Raw genomic sequence first — 19,257 nt, 5'->3', positions numbered from 1 at the left:
ATGCCCTCACTTAATGCCACCCTATTTCATCCCTACTCTTTCCTCCTTTTGGGGATACCTGGGCTGGAACATCTGCATATCTGGATTGGTTTTCCTTTCTTTGCTGTGTACCTGACAGCTGTCCTTGGAAATATCAGCATCCTTTCTGTGATTCAGACTGAGAATCACCTTTATCAGCCCATGTTCTACTTCCTGGCCATTCTGTCATCTATTGACCTGGGCCTGTCCACATCCACCATCCCCAAGATGCTTGGCATCTTCTGGTTCAAGATGGGAGAAATCTCCTTTGAGGGCTGCCTCATCCAGATGTTCTTCATCTACCTATGCACTGGCATGGAGTTGGCTGTGCTCGTGGCCATGGCCTGTGATTGCTATGTGGCCATCTGTAACCCTCTTCGCTACACATTGGTGCTGACAAATAAGGTGGTATTCATCATTTCATTGGTCATCCTCCTAAGACCTTTGTCTTTTGCCATACCATTTGTTCTACTCATCATACGGTTACCATTTTGTGGACACCAAATTATCCCTCACACTTATTGTGAGCACATGGGCATTGCCTGCCTGTCTTGTGCCAGCATCAAGGTCAACATCATCTATGGCTTATGTGCCATCTCTATACTAGTGTTTGACATCATAGCCATTGTCATCTCTTACGTCCACATCCTTCGTGCTGTCTTTCGACTCCCTTCCCATGATGCTCGGCTCAAAGCCCTCAGCACCTGTGGCTCTCATGTGTGTGTCATGTTGGCTTTCTACACTCCTGAACTTTTTTCATTCATGACCCACAGATCTGGCGAGAATATATCATGCTACATCCACATCCTTTTGGCCAATTTCTATGTAGTTATTCCACCTGCTCTCAACCCTGTAATCTATGGTGTCAGAACTAAACAGATTAGAGAAAAAATGCTGAAAGTATTTTCCAAGAAAAAAACATAGCTCTTGTAAATACTCAAATTTAAGAAGGGAGTGGCACCAGTTCTCTATTTTCAGAATGGAAAAGGGACATTTGGAAGTTATGCAGACCCATCTTAAGGGAGGCCTGTCAACTTCCTTCTCAAATCCACAATGGAAAGTTAAGCACATGTCAAATGCATAAATAAAACTGCTTTATAATTTTCCATTGTTTGGAAATAATTTAGATTCCTCATGTAGAAGAAAACCAACACTCTATTCTGCTTCCATTATGACTGAGTCAATCACATTCCATAGTCATCATCAGTTTAAAACTAAACTGCATCTCCTCCCCCCAAATCACAAGCAAACAAAAAAGCCATTCATATCCTGATTTAAACAAAAATAAATGAGTTACGCTGACTAGTGCTGGTCCCAAAATAGTAGATGCTGGAGCAGTTCCCATATGCCTGGACTCCCTGCCAAAAAGTATGCTATTCTTGCTTTGCCATGTTCATGCTGGAGTATATGAAACTGACATTGTGACTATGTCACGTGTGAAGGTGGGAATTTTCCATGAACAGAACTGAAGAAACTTGGCCATCTTTGTCAGTGTGTAGTTTATTTTTAATTTTAAAGCTGAATTGTGTTTCTCATTTACTGGATGAGTTCTCGCAGAGCCTGGATTGCTGATACCTCTTTTCAAAGAAACAATTCTTTTTCAAACAGTTGTCTCTGTGTTTTTTGCCACACCACAGAAGAATTTCACTCTAATGGAATGTTGAAAGTCTTAGTGATGTTACAAGGCCAGCATTATCCCCCACCCCATGTATGTGTGTGTGCATATGTTTGTGTTTAAGATGGAACTCTAGTTCCATGTGATATCACTAATTATTCTCTATTTCTATATACATTATTGACATTATTTGTAGAAGGGATTCAAGGTAAAGTATGTTTGTAAATCTTGGCCATTAAAGCTACATTTTTAACTGTATTTCTATTGCAAGACTCCTCAGAGCTTATAATTACAAATATTTATTTTAAACTTTAAAATTATATTGGCTTCAGACTGCTCCTTAGACCATCCTATGACACTCATATTTGTAGAATGTGCTTTAGAAAAAAATCCTACTTTTATTGCAATAGAAAATATGATTTCATAAATTCTTAGAGGGAGTTTGTATTAATTAACATCACACACTGAACTTGAAATTTGAAAACAATCAGTTATGTTGTGGCTTTTCTAGGACCCTATTGTGGCCCCAAACTCATCCTTATTTATCCATTTATTCTACTTATGAAATAGACTCTAACTATATAGCCCCAACTTTTTCTTGAATGATTTGGACAGTGTTCACTCTCTTTATATGTTTTGGGTAATTTGTGGAAGAACTGGTATTTAGCCTTTAAAAGTTTGGTAGAATTCACCAGTGCAGCCACTGGGGCCTGGAATTTTTCTGTGTGTGTTAGAAGATTGCTCATTGTAGATTAAACTTCTTTAATTGTTAAAGGACTATCAGGTCATCCATTGCTTCCTGCTGTTGCTTTGAATGTCCTCGGTGACTGCATCACAGGATTCATATCCCTCTCACTTTACCTCTTACTCAGGGTGAGGGCTGATGAGTCAGAAGACTTTTCTAGTATCTACCCCACTATCAGCGTTAGATCATCCCTTTGTTCCTGTGCCACAGACAAGACCACGCTTCATGGTCTCGACACTCCCTCAGGAGCAGAGCGCAGTTACTTGTTACATGAACCCAGCTCATCTGGTGGTGGGAGCAGGATTTATCTTCCTAATTTTTCTCCTTCAGCCTGTCTTAGGCAGGTGCTATGTTCCTGGGTCTTGAAGGTGGAGACTTCTCAGTGATCTGCCTCTCCCCTAGTGCTGTAGGACACTTCTGATGAACCTGCTTTGTTCTGGGGTTACAGAGTTTGTTTCTGCTCCTTTCCCTCAGGGGCAGTGGGGTCCTCCCTTGTTCCTTAGAGGGAGGAAAACTTGGGTGAGGTGCAGTTCCATCCTCCAGTGGCTGCTACTCCCTTCCACCAGATTATCTCATGATGAAGGCCTTTTCGGGCCTCTACTCCTGCCCTCAGACTTTCCATGAGTAGCTGGTTGAGGTCAAGTGAGAAAAACTTGAGTGGGTGTAAATTCCCACTCGTGTCATATACACATGTCTCCCAGGCATTTTCGATTCTTACACAGATCCGTGCTTTGCTGTGAGAAATTGTTTAAAAATTTTAGTCAATTCTTTTTACAGGCTTGTATGGCACCTGGCATCCAGTCTTGGTGAGTATGGGATCATGTTCCATCTCTCTTTGAAACTGCCTATTTTTCCTTAGACTTTGTGTTAATTGGATGCTCTCTGATTTCAACTATCTGACATAGTCAAGAAAATGGTGAATTTTGATTATCCAGCATATTTTTTCAAAGTTTTGAGTGATATTCTTTCCAACTTTCTATATTCTAATTAAAAACTGTAAGTAAGCCCTGGTAGGAATTTTAAATTGTGTTGTATCTTCTGAATGGAAGGACATCTATGTGTCCATTCTCAGCTTCCTACAACTGTATTTATCAAAGAATGAACCGTCGACCACTGAATCATAAATATTCAGGATGACTTATGAAATTTAAATGAGATTTTATCCATGGGATACACCACAGAAGTTTTGAACCTAACAGTTTCAGAGTAGGCCTGAGTAATCTGCATTTTTAAGAGACTTCAAGGATTATTCAAGCTTTAAATATTGAGAATCATTCTGGAAAGTTGAAACTTGATTAATAATCAAAATGGTTCATTGTCAGATGGAGAGAATGGAATAATCTTTACGAAGTGAGATGGTTGGATACAGAATTGGCTAACTCAAAACTAGACATCTCTCCCAAACACACACACACACACACACACACCCCTAACTTGACCTAATCCACAATTTTGTTTAATTATCTTTGTTTAATTATTTATCTAATGTTCCTGATGTCCTGATGGAATAGTGTTTTGACTTTCTAAACATTATAGCCTTGGTTAATTACCTATTTTGTACTTCTATCACAGTACTTGTCATGTTGACATAGCAGTGTGTAATGTAACTAAATAAAGTGTAGTGGTTAAGAATATAAACCTATAGATGGAATCATTGTAAGATTAGAGGAAAATTATGGTTTTAGAGCTAGACAGACTTAAATCCTAGCAAATTGAATATGAGTTTGTTGAGCTATTTATCATATGGGTATATATGATAATTAACTTTAGAAAATATTGTAAAGGTTAAGTGATTATGTATATAAAATACACAATGATGAGCTTGGTACCAGGCAATGCTTAACAAATGTTACCTCTCTTCACATTTTTTTCTCTCTACATTTTTAGCTTTAGAGGTGAAGTACTTGACTGAAATATTTTTCCTTTGGTTAACTAATTTCTTTGTACCTCAATTTGCACAGTTGCAGCTCAATTTTAGCTGTTTATGAACTGCAGAAAAAACTTTAAAACATAGATGCCTGAATACTACCCTACCATAGTTTTGCTGTCTATAGAGTTTCATTTAAACAGAATCATACAGTATGTAGTCTTCTGTGTCTGATTTTTATCAATTAGTATAATGCCTATGAGATTTATCCATGTGAATCTACAGAACATCAAAAAAAGCAAAAGGATTTAATGACATAGTGAAAAGATTACAAATTAATGACAATTTGGTCAATAGCAAACCTCTTCAAAGTAATAATAGATTCCAGAAGACTATAGGGTTATGACTTCAAGAGGCTAACAAAATATAGTAACTGGAGAATGAAACGGTGTAGCTAGAAAAGTACCATTCGAGAAGAGGGTGAAATGAAGAAAACTTTAGATGAACAGATAACAGAGAAGTTAGCACCAAGAGACTCTCACTAAGAAAGTGTTAAAGCATGAAAGAAGAACATTTAGTCAAGAAGGAAGAACTGGGGCAAAAAAAAAAAAAAAAAAAAAAAAAAAGGAAATTTCTAAATCTAGTAGTAAGTCTTATACAATAAACCACAGGTATATAATTATACATCATGTTGATTTTAAATTTCTCTTGTTTTTAGCCTCATATGATTCTCCATCTTTTTCAAACAGTATTTTACTATTTTGAAAAAGACTCTAACATTGTAATATATTTGCTTCATTATTGCAATATAGATGAGATGAGATAATGTGATAGCTCTTCTTTGGGTGAGTTACTTCCCATAGAAAAACCTTATTATCCCTCAAACAATTAAAAGATCTTGATAAAGAAACCACAAAGTTATATAACATAAAGTTTGTTCAGATATTACATACCCCAAAATTTTTTTAAAAAGGATTTAGTTAAGAGGCTTTGAAAGATTGAAAAATTTAAGAAACCTGTCCCGTATTTTCTTGGTCCTTACCCCATAGATGATAGGGTTCACCATGGGTGGGACAAGAAGATAGATATTAGCCTACAAATATGTGGACATGGGGTGCCACCTGGTCCCCAAATCTGTGGGTAAGAAAAGAGAAGAAAGCCGGAGTATAAGACACCAAGGTCACACACACATGGGAGCCACAAGTACCCAAGGTCTTGAGTCGGGCATCCTTGGATGGGAGGTGGAAGACAGTGTGGAGTATAAGGACATAAGAACAAGTGATCAGTATGAAGTCCACTCCTCCTGTAAGAAATGCAACAATGAGGCTATAGGCTTTGCGAATTCTTGTCTCAGCACAGGCAATCTTGATGAGGGCCATGAACTCACAATAGGTGTGGGAAATGACATTGGTCCTGCAGTAAGGAAGCCACTGTAGCAGGAAGGGGTGAGGACTGAGAAATGCTGTGCCCCGGAGTACAATAGCTAGGCCCATGCCCACAACTGAAGAATGTGTCAGAATAGCTGAATGTCTTAACGGACTGCAAATGGCTATATAATGGTCAAAAGCCATGGCCAGGAAGAAGCCAGACTCCATGGTGGAGCTAGAGTGAATCAGGAACACTTGAGTGAGGCAGGCTTCAAAGCGAATCTCACCATCATGGAACCAGAAAAGTCTGAGAAGTTTGGGCACAGCTGTAGTGAGGTCAGCCACAGCCAGCATACAGAGGAAGAGGTACACTGGCTCATGGAGGCTGGAGTCGGTCTTGACAATAAAGAGAATGGAGCAGTTTCCCAGTAGGGCCAAAAGGTAGACAACACAAAAAGGGATGGAGATCCAGATGTGGGCAGCCTCCAACCCAGGAATGCCAATGAGAATGAAGGTTGATGGATGGACACCGGTTTTATTGTATGCTGACATAATCAGCATTAGATGTTTCAGTTTTCTTTTCATAAATTTTCCTCTAAAGCAAACAAATAATAACATAAATTTTGAAGCCCCTGGTAAGCTAAGTAAGCCAAAATATAGGGAATTGCAGTCCATGGAATAAAAACAATGTCTGTAAATATTTAGACAGAAATAACTTTCATCACCTAAGTGTGAAATATTTCAGAGTTGTAATTTTCAGTGTGGCTGTTCTATAGATGCTAAGTGAGGGAAAATATGTAGATACTAAAAACTGGAGTTTAAATACATGAAAATCAAAAATCTTCCATTTAGAAGAAACAGAAACAGGTATTAGTTGAAAGCTGAAGAAAACTAAGAATCATTTCTTCGGATGCCTTAGTAACAAAAGTGCAATTATAAGATACAAACTAGAGTGAAATGGGAGGGATGATAGAAGGTTTTGAAAAGAAGATAGATTTTTTTTTAGATTTTAGTTATAATATTTTGAGGACATGCCAAGTTACAGAGGGCAGCTTTGATACTTAAACACCAAATTTGGGGAGGATATGTTGATTACTGTGCAATGATCAGAAGGGGGTTCATTTAGGGGGTTCATTCAGACCAACAAAGAATTCATTTAGGATGGTAACAGTGGGCCTGATGATAGTGTTTCAGCAAATGAACAGCTCATTGCTTTGCTCGTGACTCTCCACTGGCCCCTGAATTTGTGTTTACTTGGGACCTTACCAGGCAAGAATTACGATATTATTATAACCTGTATTCTGAGCTTCCTTCACTTTCTCACATTTATTCAGTTAGTGAAATGACTTTATGACTTGCTTTTGATTAAGTTCACTCTTTAGGCAGTCTGTTTCATCAGAGCTTTCTTTTATAAGCTTTCCTTTGCTCTGCGTACCTCTCCTATGTTGGCCGATCCTTACCCACAACCCATACTGTGACCTGCTGATTCTACTTGTTCCATTTCTTAAGACTTCTTTTAGAGCAATATTTTGAAAGGTATATTGCTTCCTTAACACACAGTTTGTTTTCTTTTCCTTCTTAGAAACACAATTAAATAGCCCTCTTCCTGAGATACTCCTTTTGCTCTACCCTCTAATATAGATACTTGTAGATTATGGAGTCTTATTGATCTGAAAAATAGCCCTCAAATCAGCATCCACTTAAGTAGACTGGAATATTTATTTAGCAGACTAGGTATCAGTATCGATTTACAATAGTGATACATGTTTTTGCCTTTTACTTTGCTGAAGATTTGTAGTCAAAGATTTTGCTTACTTTGTCTATTTTACCCTCCAAGTCTCTAGAGATGGATATTTTCCTTTGAGCATGAGAACAGCTGGATATGTGAGTCAAGGAGCTTTGGCTTTGGAAAGTCTTTTATCCTTTTCTTATTCTCAAATGAAAATAAATCCTTTTATCTATAGTTGTGTTTCCAGCATCATTCTCATATTTCTCATTCACTTGGAGTTTTACTCTTTCTATTTCTCCTTTCCCTTTAAACAGTTTAAATATATTGTCCCAGTAGAAAATCAGTTGATAGGTATGTACAAAAAAGTTCACACTGAAGTGAATGCAAATGTCCAATCACTTAAAATAGATATTATCTTTAACTGCAATCAGGAAATTAAAAATTAAAATGAATATGATACAAATCACACTTCATATTTTTAGCCAATAGAATATCAAGATTTTTGATAACAAGCATTAGTGAAGTTTAGGTTAAAGAGGAACTAGTATGCATAACTGGTAGGAAAAAGTTGACCCAACTTTTAGAGAAAAATTGTATAGTAGTCATTCTTATAAAACAAAAGTTTTGGCTAATCAATTTAACTCTTTGTCATCCTAGGGAATAATGTTCACATGTACACATGGAAGTATATACAGTGATTCTCATTGTAAAATTGCCTATAATAGGAGAAATATGGAAGCATTGAAAATGTGCATCTATAAAGTAATATCAAGTTAAAAAATCTGTGGCATATTTATATTTTTGAGTACTTGGAAGCACATAGAATGAATACAATATATGTATATAAACTGACATAGAAAGTATCCAAATGAAAAATGAAACAGAAATTTGACACTAACACTATACACATGCAAAAATTAAACATATATAGTGTATATGTATGTGTATATATATAAAACAGATCTATACTAAGAATTTTATAAACATAGGAAACAATCTAAAGGATATACTTAGGAAATATAGACTCAATTTAGGAACAGTCTAAAATGTGGGATAGGTGGAAAGAATATAAACAGTGTAATTTAGCTGTATCACTATGGTTTAACTTTTTTAACAGTGCCAGTGCATTCTATATATTAATATGTTACCTATATAGTTTAAAGTAAGTAAATAAATAATGCAGAGTTACAATGGTATTCATCACAAAAATATAAACCAAGAAATTACAAATGAGATGAGGCTTTTCATGCCTTTTAAAATATTAAGAGGTTCTTCTAACCTCTTGAGATATCTCTTCATGTCTCTCTCATAGAGAATTTATCACTCAATTCATGCAAGTGGTGACCCTGTGTCTTTGTTCTTCCTGGTATTTTTTCACACATAAAACCTCAACAACTTAATTAGAACTTGAGACTCTATGCACATATCAGCACCTCTGAGATTATTTTTCTAGCTGCTTTGAGCCATCATTGACATGTTTCCTCAGAGTCCCTATGGTATGTGCACTTACATGTCTTCTATCTCATCATATTGTATTTTTATTTCTGTACGTCTTTCTCCTTTATTATATTACAAATTCATACTTGGCAGAGATCATGTATTTTCATATATTTGTTTGATGTCCCAATGAGTGAATAAAGAAAAAGAGAAAAGGAGAAGATAAGGGAGTATTATTATTTTTCTGGTAAATAATTTCTATACAAATTTAAGGCAGCCAATAGAATCACTATAAGTTGATTACAGTCCATACTAATCCCCAAACACTATAGTGCATTGACAGTTTATACTATTTATACTATTAAGTTTTTAATACTATTTTATACTATTTATAGTATTTATTTTATAATACTAAACATTTAAGATATATCCAGGGAATTAGTTTGCAACAAAATTAAATTCTGTCAGCATTTTTTAACTTGTCTGATTACAGGATGGAAAAAAAAAAGAGGGAATGGAGGAAAAGAAACTCACGTCTGCCTTTGAGGAGAAATAAAATAAATGACCTCTAACATCTTTGGGCTAAATTCTACATCCTTATTAATCTATTTACAAACATAAAATAAATTAAGATGAATCAAGCATCTATTAGATACTGTATTTTTTACATTGCAGGCATTATTCTATTGGATCAATAAGGGACATTTTAGGGGGGTAATCATACATATAACACAGATATGAAAAAAAGCTAACAATGTTCATTTTAGTTTCTCAAAGCTATTCTACTATGAATTCAAGGAGCTGAAATTGGAACACAAGTGTAATTACAAAGTTTGTAATTTTGTAAAACTTTACAAAGTTTACCTTAACCATTAGGAGGCAAGTGTTCCACGGGGCTTCGTAAAAGTAAAATGACATAATGCATTTAAGTTGACTTTGAACAGCGTGGAAAATTGCTCATGTATCACCGATTTCTAAGGCTTGTTGAGAATATAGGCCTGATGCCTCTGCACTCCCATCCTTTGTTTCATCAGCCTTCCTTTGAGGGACTGAACTAAGCAGAGGGGCCCATGCACAAATTTATTCTCAAGGAAAGTTGTAGCGTGAGTCAACTCATAACAGTAAAACAGAGGCTGTCTATTTAGGGGCCACAAACTCAAATGGGCTCAGATGCCCCAAGAAACTTTTTATATGAGCCTGTTTTCAGAGCCTGTTTGTTCTGACTAGAGCCCTGAAACCTTCCATCTGGCTGCGGTCCAGCTAGCCCAGGACACAAATGAGAGCAACTGCATTGCCTTATCTCACCAGGGCTTCTGTAGGGATGAGGATCTCGCCTGAGGGACATTCCATGACTTACAGCTTTTCCAGATGAGCTCAGTTATAGACATGTTCTGCAATTTCTGAGGCTCCCATGGGCACTCAGTGGGCATGGTCTCCATAGTGTCAGGGAAAGAAACCATTTGGGAGTTAGAGATTTGAGTTCAGAATTCAGGTTCTAAGACTTTAGAGCTGATATCTTAATAACAGGAAAATCCAAGGAAGGGGTGATGGAAGAAAGATGAGTCTTCCCCAGCTATCTGGAGCCTGATTCTCAGCAGGACTGCTTGAATCTCAGAATTGTTCATTTTTTGTTTGTTTGTTTTATGAGGGAGAGAATTGTTCATTGTTAAAAATATCATATGTATGAATAAAAAAGTAAAGACAGTGTCTAGTCCCTTTGCTTTAAGTAGTACCTTTTTATTTTTCATTTGAGAGAACATAAAAAATCAATTTTAATGTCACCTTAATATTTGGTTTAATTTTATTTCATAATTTTATATTCATGTGATTTTAAATACTTAAATCATATTAAACTTTAAAATTTTATACCATAACCCAAAGATTCCACACAAAACTACTAGAGCTTATAAAAGAATTCAGCAAGGTAGCAGGACACAAGATTAATATACAGTAATCTGTTGCATTCTTTTTACACTAACAATGAAATATCAGAAAAGGAAAGTGAAAAAAAATTCCTTTAAAAATGTATCAAAAAATAAAACAGGAATAAACCTGACCAAGGAAGTGAAAGATTTATATGAGGAGAACTGTAAAACTTTGATCAAGAAATTAAAGATGATTTAAAGAAAGAAAGATATTCCATGCTCTTGGATTGGAAGAATTAATATTGTTATAAAGGCAATACTATCCAAAGCAATCTACAGAGTTAATGCAATCCCTATCAAATTATCCAAGGACATTTCTCACAGAACTAGAACAAATAATCCTAAAATTTATATGGAATCACAAAAGACCCAGAATTGCCAAAGCAATACTGAATAAAAAGAATGAAGCTGGAGGAATAACCTTCCCAGACTTCAGACAAAACTACAGAGCTACAGTAATCAAAACAGCGTGGTATTGGCACAAAACCAGACATATGGATCAATGGAACAGAATAGAGAGGCCAGAATTATACAATGGAGAAAAGACAGCCTCTTCAGCAAGTGGTGTTGGGAGTCAGGCAGTTGCATGTAAATCAATGAAGTTAGAACACTCCCTCACACCATATATAAATATAAACTCAAAATGGCTTAAAGACAAGACACTATAAATCTCCTAGAAGAAAACATAGGCAAAACATTTTCTGATTTAAATTGTAGCAATTTTCTCCTAGGGTAGTCTAGCCAGGCAATAGAAATAAAAGCAAAAATAAGCAAATGAGACCTAATTAAACTTATAAGCTTTTGCATAGCAAAAGAAATCATAAGCAAAAAAGAAAGAAAACCTATGGAATGGGAGAAAATATTTTCAAATGATGAGACTGACAAGGGCTTAATCTCCAGCATATACAAAACAACTGATACAACTCAACAGCAACAACAAAAACTCAAAAAAATGGGCAGAAGACCTACACAAGCAATTCTCCAATGAAGACATATCAATGGCACATGAAAAAATGCTCAATACTACTAATTATCAGAGAAACTCAAATCAAAACTACAATGAGATATCACCTTACACCAATCAGAATGGCCATCATTCAAAAGTCCATGAACAATAAATGCTGGAGAGGGTGTGGAGAAAAGGGAACTCACCTACACTGCTGGTGGGAGTGTAGTTTGGTGTAGCCATCATGGAAAACAGTATGGGGTTTTCTCAAAATACTAAAAATGACTTACCATATGATCCAGCAATCTCACTCTGGGGCATATATCTGGAGTCTGGAGGAAACTCTAATTTGAAAAGACATATGCACCCCAATGTTCATAGCAGCACTATCTACAATAGCCAAGACATGGAAGAAACCTAAGTGTCCATTGACAGATAACCGGATAAAAAAGTTGTACTGTATGTATAGATATACAGAATGGAATACTACTCAGACATAAAAAGAAATAAAATAATGCAATTTGCAGCAACATGAATGGACCTGAAGATTGTCATACTAAGTGAAGTAAGCCAGAAAGAGAAAGAAAAATATCATAAAATATCACTTATAGTGGAATCTAAAAAAATGAGACAAATGAACGTATTTATAAAACAGAAATTGACTCACAGACATAGAAAACAAACTCATGGTTACCAAATGGGAAAGGGAGAGTAGGGTGGAGGGATAAATTGGAACTTCAGGATTTGCGGATACTAACTACTATATATAAAACAGATAAACAACAAAGTCCTACTGTATAGCACAGGGAACTATAGTCAACACCTTGTAATAGTCTATAAAAAAAAAGAATATGAAAACGAATATATATAACTGAATCACCATGCTGTACACCAGAAATTAACACAACTTTGTAAACCTACTATACTTCAATTAAAAAAACAAGATTGGACACCTGTGCGTGAATACATATCATATGTATGTGTACACAGGCATGTATAAGGGCGGGCTTGCTCTCTTGTCCCCCCATGGGAGAACTCATGGGCTGAGGAAATCTTTTGGTGCAGAGCAGTGCCAGGCTAGGGAAGGGCTGATGTGTGTGACATGAAATTTTTCTACTTATTCTTATTAATCTCTTTTCTTATTCTGTGCTCCACCAGGGTCCTGTAACCTTGCATCTAGATTCTGGAACTCTCATAAAGGTATTTTCATCCATTTCCAGTTGCTAAATGGGTGCTTCCACCAGGGAAGAGTACAAAGACCTCCTATTCTGTCATCTTCCAAACCTAAACCTCATTTTTTTTTTTTTTGGCCGCCTTTTTCTCAGAAGCCAGGGCTCCCTAATGGCTCTTTCCTTTTGACTCAGAGCGAGGTTAGCACTAGAATCCTCAGAGAACTTTTGTCCTTCAAAAAATTGGCCCTGGGGTATTTTCCATTGAAAGCTCTGCCCAGGCAAAGAGCAATGCCCTCATAAAGACAGAGCAGGTAGAGACAAAACAGAGACAGGATTTCATCCTGGTGCTCAGTCTGGTGAGCCTTCCCTTCCCCCATTTCATAGTGCACCCATAGGACACAATGATGGACAAAGGGAAGGAAGAGGAATGAAAGAGAAAGGAAAGAGACATCGGGTAAGTCTGGGGGAAAGAAGACTAGACTGAAACTTAAGAGAATAAATAAGACCACATTTAGAAAGGACCACATGATCCTAGTATAAATATTTGGATTTCAGCCTGAATCCATCTTGTGTGCATTTTAGAAAAATCACTCTCCTGATCTCTAAAGAACGATAGATAACAGTATCTTTGGAATAGGTTCAAATGTTCAAATGGTTCAAAGTATTTTTTTAAAGAATCTGTTTAAAACTAGCAAGATATTTAGGATTTTTATCTTTATTATCTGTTTTATAGAGGAAAAATGCTTGTTATTTACTTTTCTTTGATTACAGAGTGAATATGTCATGAAGCTGGCTTTCAACATAATTAGTCTGACTGCAGAGCTCATGCCTTTAAGTATAGTAAAGTTCTATGTTGTAAATAAATCCAAGAAAACATGATGACTTGAACTAGTCCCATTATGATGGAGACAAATGCACTGCTTTTAAAGATGCTGGAAAAATAAAATTTGTTTTTTTTTTAATGTGTGTGTATAGGGGGAGGCTGCTATTCAGATTTTTTCTTTCTTTTTTCTTTATAAAACTATTTTTAAAAATTTAGATATAATTTACATATAATGTTATGTTACTTTCAAGTGGACAACATAATGTACATATTGTGAACTGATCACCACAATAAGTCTAGTTAACATCCATAATCACCATACATAGTTACAATTTGATTTTTGATCTAGTCAATTCACTGAATGGTAATGACATTAAGACAGAGAAGTACAAAATTTCCTTGTTCTGTGTATGTCTTACAAGTCTTTCTGCTTGGGTATCATATCACTGACTCTCTACTGAACCAACTACTGAGGCCCCATTGTAGGACATAATTATCTGAGTCGAGAGATAATTTTTAAACACAAAATATAATACCATCTCTCCCTCTAACAACAAACCAGAAATTTGGCTTATTTTTCAATTTAATGATGAGCTTTCTACCTATTAGCTAATGTAATTTTCTTGTTTACTGAGGATCTACTGAATATAGGTACAATGAAAAAGGAAAACATTATTTTTATAACTTCCTGAGACTACTGACGACATTCCTAATCCTCAGAGATGTTATTTAGGAATATAAAAAATTACTTAATAAAAGGATCTGCAATTAGCACTTATGTTAATAAATCACAGAAAATTTTGCTTCTATAATTGAATCCTAATTTCACTCTTTGTGTTGTCTATAAAACACCTTTTAAGAGTGGATACTCTAAAAAGGCCAGAACATTATGAGGCCAGAACATTCTGGAAGAAAGACTATTCTCAAAGAATGTTCACAGAGTATCTCTTACAAACTGTATCTATTATTTTTAGCTTCTCTTCTTTTCAAATGTTTACTATTTCCTCCTAGAAGTTTCCCATTTCCTCAAACATACTTTTCTGCTCCTTCTATTGCCGTTTTATCAAGGGCTCCACCCTCTTTTTGGCTTTGCTTCCCATATATGGATGTATAGATAATACCTGATTGTCTTAGTAAAACTGTGATCATAATTATCATTATTCTCCTGGCATCTTCCAATAATACAAAATGATGGAAAACCACTTTTTCCTACAAAACAAATACAAGTAATGACTGATCAAATTCTTTGAAAATACTCATGTAACAATTGCCAGAGTAAAATACAAGAAAATATGTAAGAACAGTTTAGGTAATTTTGAAAATGATAGATTTAGCTTGCTTTCTATCTAGTCTTTTCTTCAACATATTTGCTATGTATCCTAAACTGTTACAATTATGATTGCCTTAGATTTATAATGAAGATACTGACATCTCATATTCAGATGGATGTGAGTTTAAAAGAGATTAGGTGTTTGTGTGAATGTGTTTGGAGGAGAGGGAACTGTGTATGTACGACATGAGTGAGGCATGAATTATCTTCTCCTTATTTCCATTCTCTTTCCATTTCAATTTACTATTTTCTCCTCTATTTTCTTTCTATAGCTCTGTAACTATAAGCATTCCAACCGTTTTGCAAGTCTTTTAAACTATTTGAGGTTCAGATCCATATGTAAACATAGGGTTAAAATGTTCTTTTATATGTGTTTATAAAAACTAAGGATATTTTCACAGGTTCAGTACCTTAATAAATCATAGTTGATGCTGCTGTTATAACTACATTTACTTCTTATCTTGTAATAATAATGAATAAATATTAACAACTGGGTTGATTTTAATCCTTTAGATTTATTTTTAATAATTTAAATTACATTTTAATGATTATGGTGTTCATGAACCCTTATTACAAATCTTATGTATTAGTAACTGTGTGTTACCATCTAATCAAATGGAACAATAGACATAACTATAGAGACTGACAAAGCCCTGTTTATGACAAAATTGAAAATACATTACGTTGGTGATGATAAGAGAAGATAATTCATAAAGCAAGCACTTAAGCAAAATCTTAGCATAATACTAGTGATGAAACAATTGCAAATTAAAACAGAAAGGTGCTAAGAAGATGAATATGTTCTACAGAATTTTAAAATACAATCTACTGTGTAACTTCTTCCAAAGCTTTCTCATTGAGAATTCACTTTTTCACATTCCTCTTTATGTACTAAATTTCTAATTGTGTAAATTAACTGAGGAAGAGAATGAACACAATTCTAAGGTGTTCTTATTTTTCCTTAGGTTTAAAACATTGCAGGGCTTTACCTGGTAGCCTGAAGACTGGTGAACAGATTTATGTAAGGAACATAGACTTATGTATTACCAAGCAGGATGTCCATTCTCAATGATATCCAGTTTCATCCCTCTTTCTTCTTGTTGCTGGGAATCCCAGGACTGGAAACACTCCACATCTGGATTAGCTTTCCCTTTTGTGCTGTGTATGTGATTGCACTCCTAGGGAACTTCACCATCCTGCTTGTGATCCAGGCTGAGCGCAGCCTACACCAGCCTATGTTCTACTTCCTGGCCATGTTGGCTACCATTGATTTGGGTCTCTCCACAGCTACCATCCCTAAGATGCTCGGGATCTTCTGGTTTGGTCTCAGGGAGATCATCTTTGAAGCTTGCCTCACCCAGATGTTTTTCATTCACAACTTCACTGGTATGGAATCCGCAGTCCTCTTGGCAATGGCTTATGACCGCTATGTGGCCATCTGCAACCCACTCCGATATAGCACCATCTTCACCAACAAGGTTGTTTCTGTGATCGGTCTTGGTGTGTTAATGAGATCATTTATTTCTGTTATTCCATTTGTAGTTCTCATTTTGCGACTGCCCTTCTGTGGGAAGCAAGTCATCCCCCATACCTACTGTGAACACATGGGTCTTGCTCGTCTGTCTTGTGCCAGCATCAAGATCAATATCATCTATGGCTTAGGTGCTATTTCAATCCTGGTGTTTGACATCATAGCCATTGCCATTTCTTATCTTCAGATACTCCGTGCTGTTTTTCGTCTTCCTTCCAGTGAAGCCCGACACAAGTCTCTTAGCACATGTGGTTCCCATGTTTGTGTAATCCTTGCCTTCTACACACCAGCCCTCTTTTCCTTCATGACACATCGTTTTGGCCGAAATGTCCCCCGCTATATTCACATACTTTTGGCCAATCTTTATGTCGTAGTGCCACCAATGCTCAATCCTGTCATATATGGAGTCAGAACCAAGCAGATCTATGATCGTGTGAAGAACATACTATTACCAAAATAAGGGATTGAAAAGGAATCACACCTAAAATGTATGAGATGCGAATTTTGAGCATAAAAACACCTTGTTATATTATGTACATTTAAATGTGATTAAAGAAATCTTTACATATGTTGGCTCCCTTCTGTAACTATTTTAGTGAGTTCAGGGAGTAAAAATCTAAGCTTTGTTATCCAATTCATATGGTAAGTGATGGCCCATCACAGTCTTCATATGTGTTTTTTGATCACTAGTATAAGTAGATATGAAGTAGAATTTAGAGAATGTAACACATTTTTTTTTGTGCACTAGCTACCCTATAGCATTCCTGTGGATTTTTCTGATGATTCTCACTCCCTTTTTGTGTCCATTTGACTCTGTTTCTCTCTCTTTACTTTGCAACCCCTCTTATCGCTCCTTTTGTTTCCTTTTTCCCCAGTATTCAGAAATCAGTCATTTTCATTCCATTATGAGGACTATAATATATTTTGTGATTTCATCATAAATATTTTTAACATCCAAAACTGTGTCATAGATTAAGTACTGATTTTGTACATGCAATGCAAGTAAGGAAAAAAGCTTCACTAAGAATTTTTGTGTAGAGTTTGTCACAAGTATATTTAGGTTTCATAGAACAAACTATGACATAAATGTAAATAAAGAAACCACTTACAGCCTAAAAGGTTGCTTACTTTTACCTTCTTAGTTCTATTTGTTTTCTACCTTATTTTTAGACTGATTTCCTAATTGTTGCTTCCTTTGTCCTGTCTTTGCTCATATGATCTCAACAGTTAAACAGAATTTTAAGTTTGGTCCTAATTCTGTCTTTAATATATGTTCAATGATCCTCAATTTCCTTATTTTATAAATATAGTTTTATTTTAAAGTTAAGCATTAAGACTTAATTATATAATTTTTCTAAAGCAATCAGTATAGTGTCCTAAATGTTGTTTATAGTAACACATAAAATAATTATTAGCCATTAATATTATCATTCTTATTTGTGTTACCACGTTTTGTTATTTATTCAAACCCTTGCCAACAGAGTTTTTATTAGAGATGTTTATGAGTTTTTATTTTAACATCCCATAAAATACCCTGAAGTTGAAGTGACACAACTAAAGTAAAAGTGTCAAATATAATATATATATATATATATATATATACACACACAAAATATTAAAGCACAACAAATTTATTGAGATTTTATAAAATCATTGTGATTATCTTGAAGTTCTTACTTAAAGGAAACTGGAAAAATGTTCATTTTTCCTAAGTCTATCACAAATTATATTTATATTTACATATTTATGTTTAGCATTCTTAGTCTTTAAAATAGAAACTTATAATTTGGAAATGATTAATTACATAATTTATTCTTCTCTTTCTCCACATGTAATGTGAGAAAATATATCTCCACAGTCTTTTGTCACCTCCTTTATATTCTCTTAATTTTAATCATGTTGGTCTTCTTGACTTTCTATATCTTAATTTCTTGCATCAACTATGTGATAACTATAACTCTGAAGTACCTATATCACCAGACACATTCAGTCTTCCAGACCAGCTGATTTTATTTCATAAATATCTCTTAAGTATTTTCATTTCTGTCTTTAATGCTACTGTCTTACTTAGTATTTCCAGTGACCAGCATATATTTGTACTTTTGCTACATTCTCCATGCCAGACATCTCTCCCAACTTCAGTTTTCCTATTACGCTTAACTTCCTTCTTGGTCTTCATTTCATAGAGATATGCCTATTCCCTAATAAACTCTGCAATACAGACAAACCTGCTTTATAAGACTTATTGCCTTTCCCTCCATTCCCCATCCACTAAAGACTTATGTCACAACAATTTTCTGGCATTTGCATTTTAATTTTTTCAAATCTAACATTCAAATAAAATCTTATTTTAGGAAAAGAATAACATTGGTCCACATGGGAGTGAATTTCTACATATCAGCAATTCTAGGTCGATTTTCCTCACACCATTGAAAGTAGAGAGGTACTTACTCTTCTTTGTTTACTGTATTTATTCATAGTTCTCTCACTTACAGCTTAGTATTATAATAACTTGCAATGACTGCCTATCTTCCTCTGTCCTTCCAGACTATAAGGAATTTGATGTCACTTACTTATCTATTAAGTGACTCACAATGTGACTCACAAGCTACTCAAGAAATGTCTGCTGAATAAATCAAAGAATGAAACAACTCATGCTCTTATTATTAGTCATAGTATAATATAAGAAAGTTGATGTTTAATTTATGTATTAGTGTAAGTTTCATGCCAAAAAAGAAATTGTACAGAAAAA

General features: G+C 35.2%; 3 protein-coding genes across 3 annotated transcripts; 2 read left to right on the top strand and 1 right to left on the bottom strand.

Annotated features, from left to right (window-relative positions):
• On the top strand, positions 1-942 carry LOC102524012 (olfactory receptor 52E1). The gene has a single exon (XM_006183107.2). It carries the CDS (start codon positions 1-3, stop codon positions 940-942), a length of 942 nt encoding a protein of 313 aa, XP_006183169.2.
• A 4,391-nt stretch (positions 943-5,333) lies between these two features.
• Positions 5,334-6,197, bottom strand: LOC102523748 (olfactory receptor 52D1). The gene has a single exon (XM_006183106.2). The coding sequence runs from the start codon at positions 6,195-6,197 to the stop codon at positions 5,334-5,336; it is 864 nt and encodes a 287-aa protein (XP_006183168.2).
• Positions 6,198-16,019: 9,822 nt separating this feature from the next.
• LOC102523499 (olfactory receptor 52E2) lies at positions 16,020-16,975 on the top strand. Its single transcript, XM_014557892.2, has one exon. The coding sequence runs from the start codon at positions 16,030-16,032 to the stop codon at positions 16,963-16,965; it is 936 nt and encodes a 311-aa protein (XP_014413378.1). The 5' UTR covers positions 16,020-16,029; the 3' UTR covers positions 16,966-16,975.
• Positions 16,976-19,257: the final 2,282 nt, after the last annotated feature.

This window comes from Camelus ferus, chromosome 10 (genome assembly GCF_009834535.1).
Source record: "Camelus ferus isolate YT-003-E chromosome 10, BCGSAC_Cfer_1.0, whole genome shotgun sequence".
Lineage (NCBI taxonomy): Eukaryota > Metazoa > Chordata > Mammalia > Artiodactyla > Camelidae > Camelus > Camelus ferus.
This window is presented reverse-complemented; position numbering and strand designations above follow the sequence as displayed.

Excerpts from the sequence above, each read along its gene's own strand:
- LOC102524012 (XM_006183107.2), top strand. The coding sequence starts at position 1 with ATGCCCTCACTTAATGCCACCCTATTTCATCCCTACTCTTTCCTCCTT.
- LOC102523748 (XM_006183106.2), bottom strand. The coding sequence starts at position 6,197 with ATGAAAAGAAAACTGAAACATCTAATGCTGATTATGTCAGCATACAAT.
- LOC102523499 (XM_014557892.2), top strand. The coding sequence starts at position 16,030 with ATGTCCATTCTCAATGATATCCAGTTTCATCCCTCTTTCTTCTTGTTG.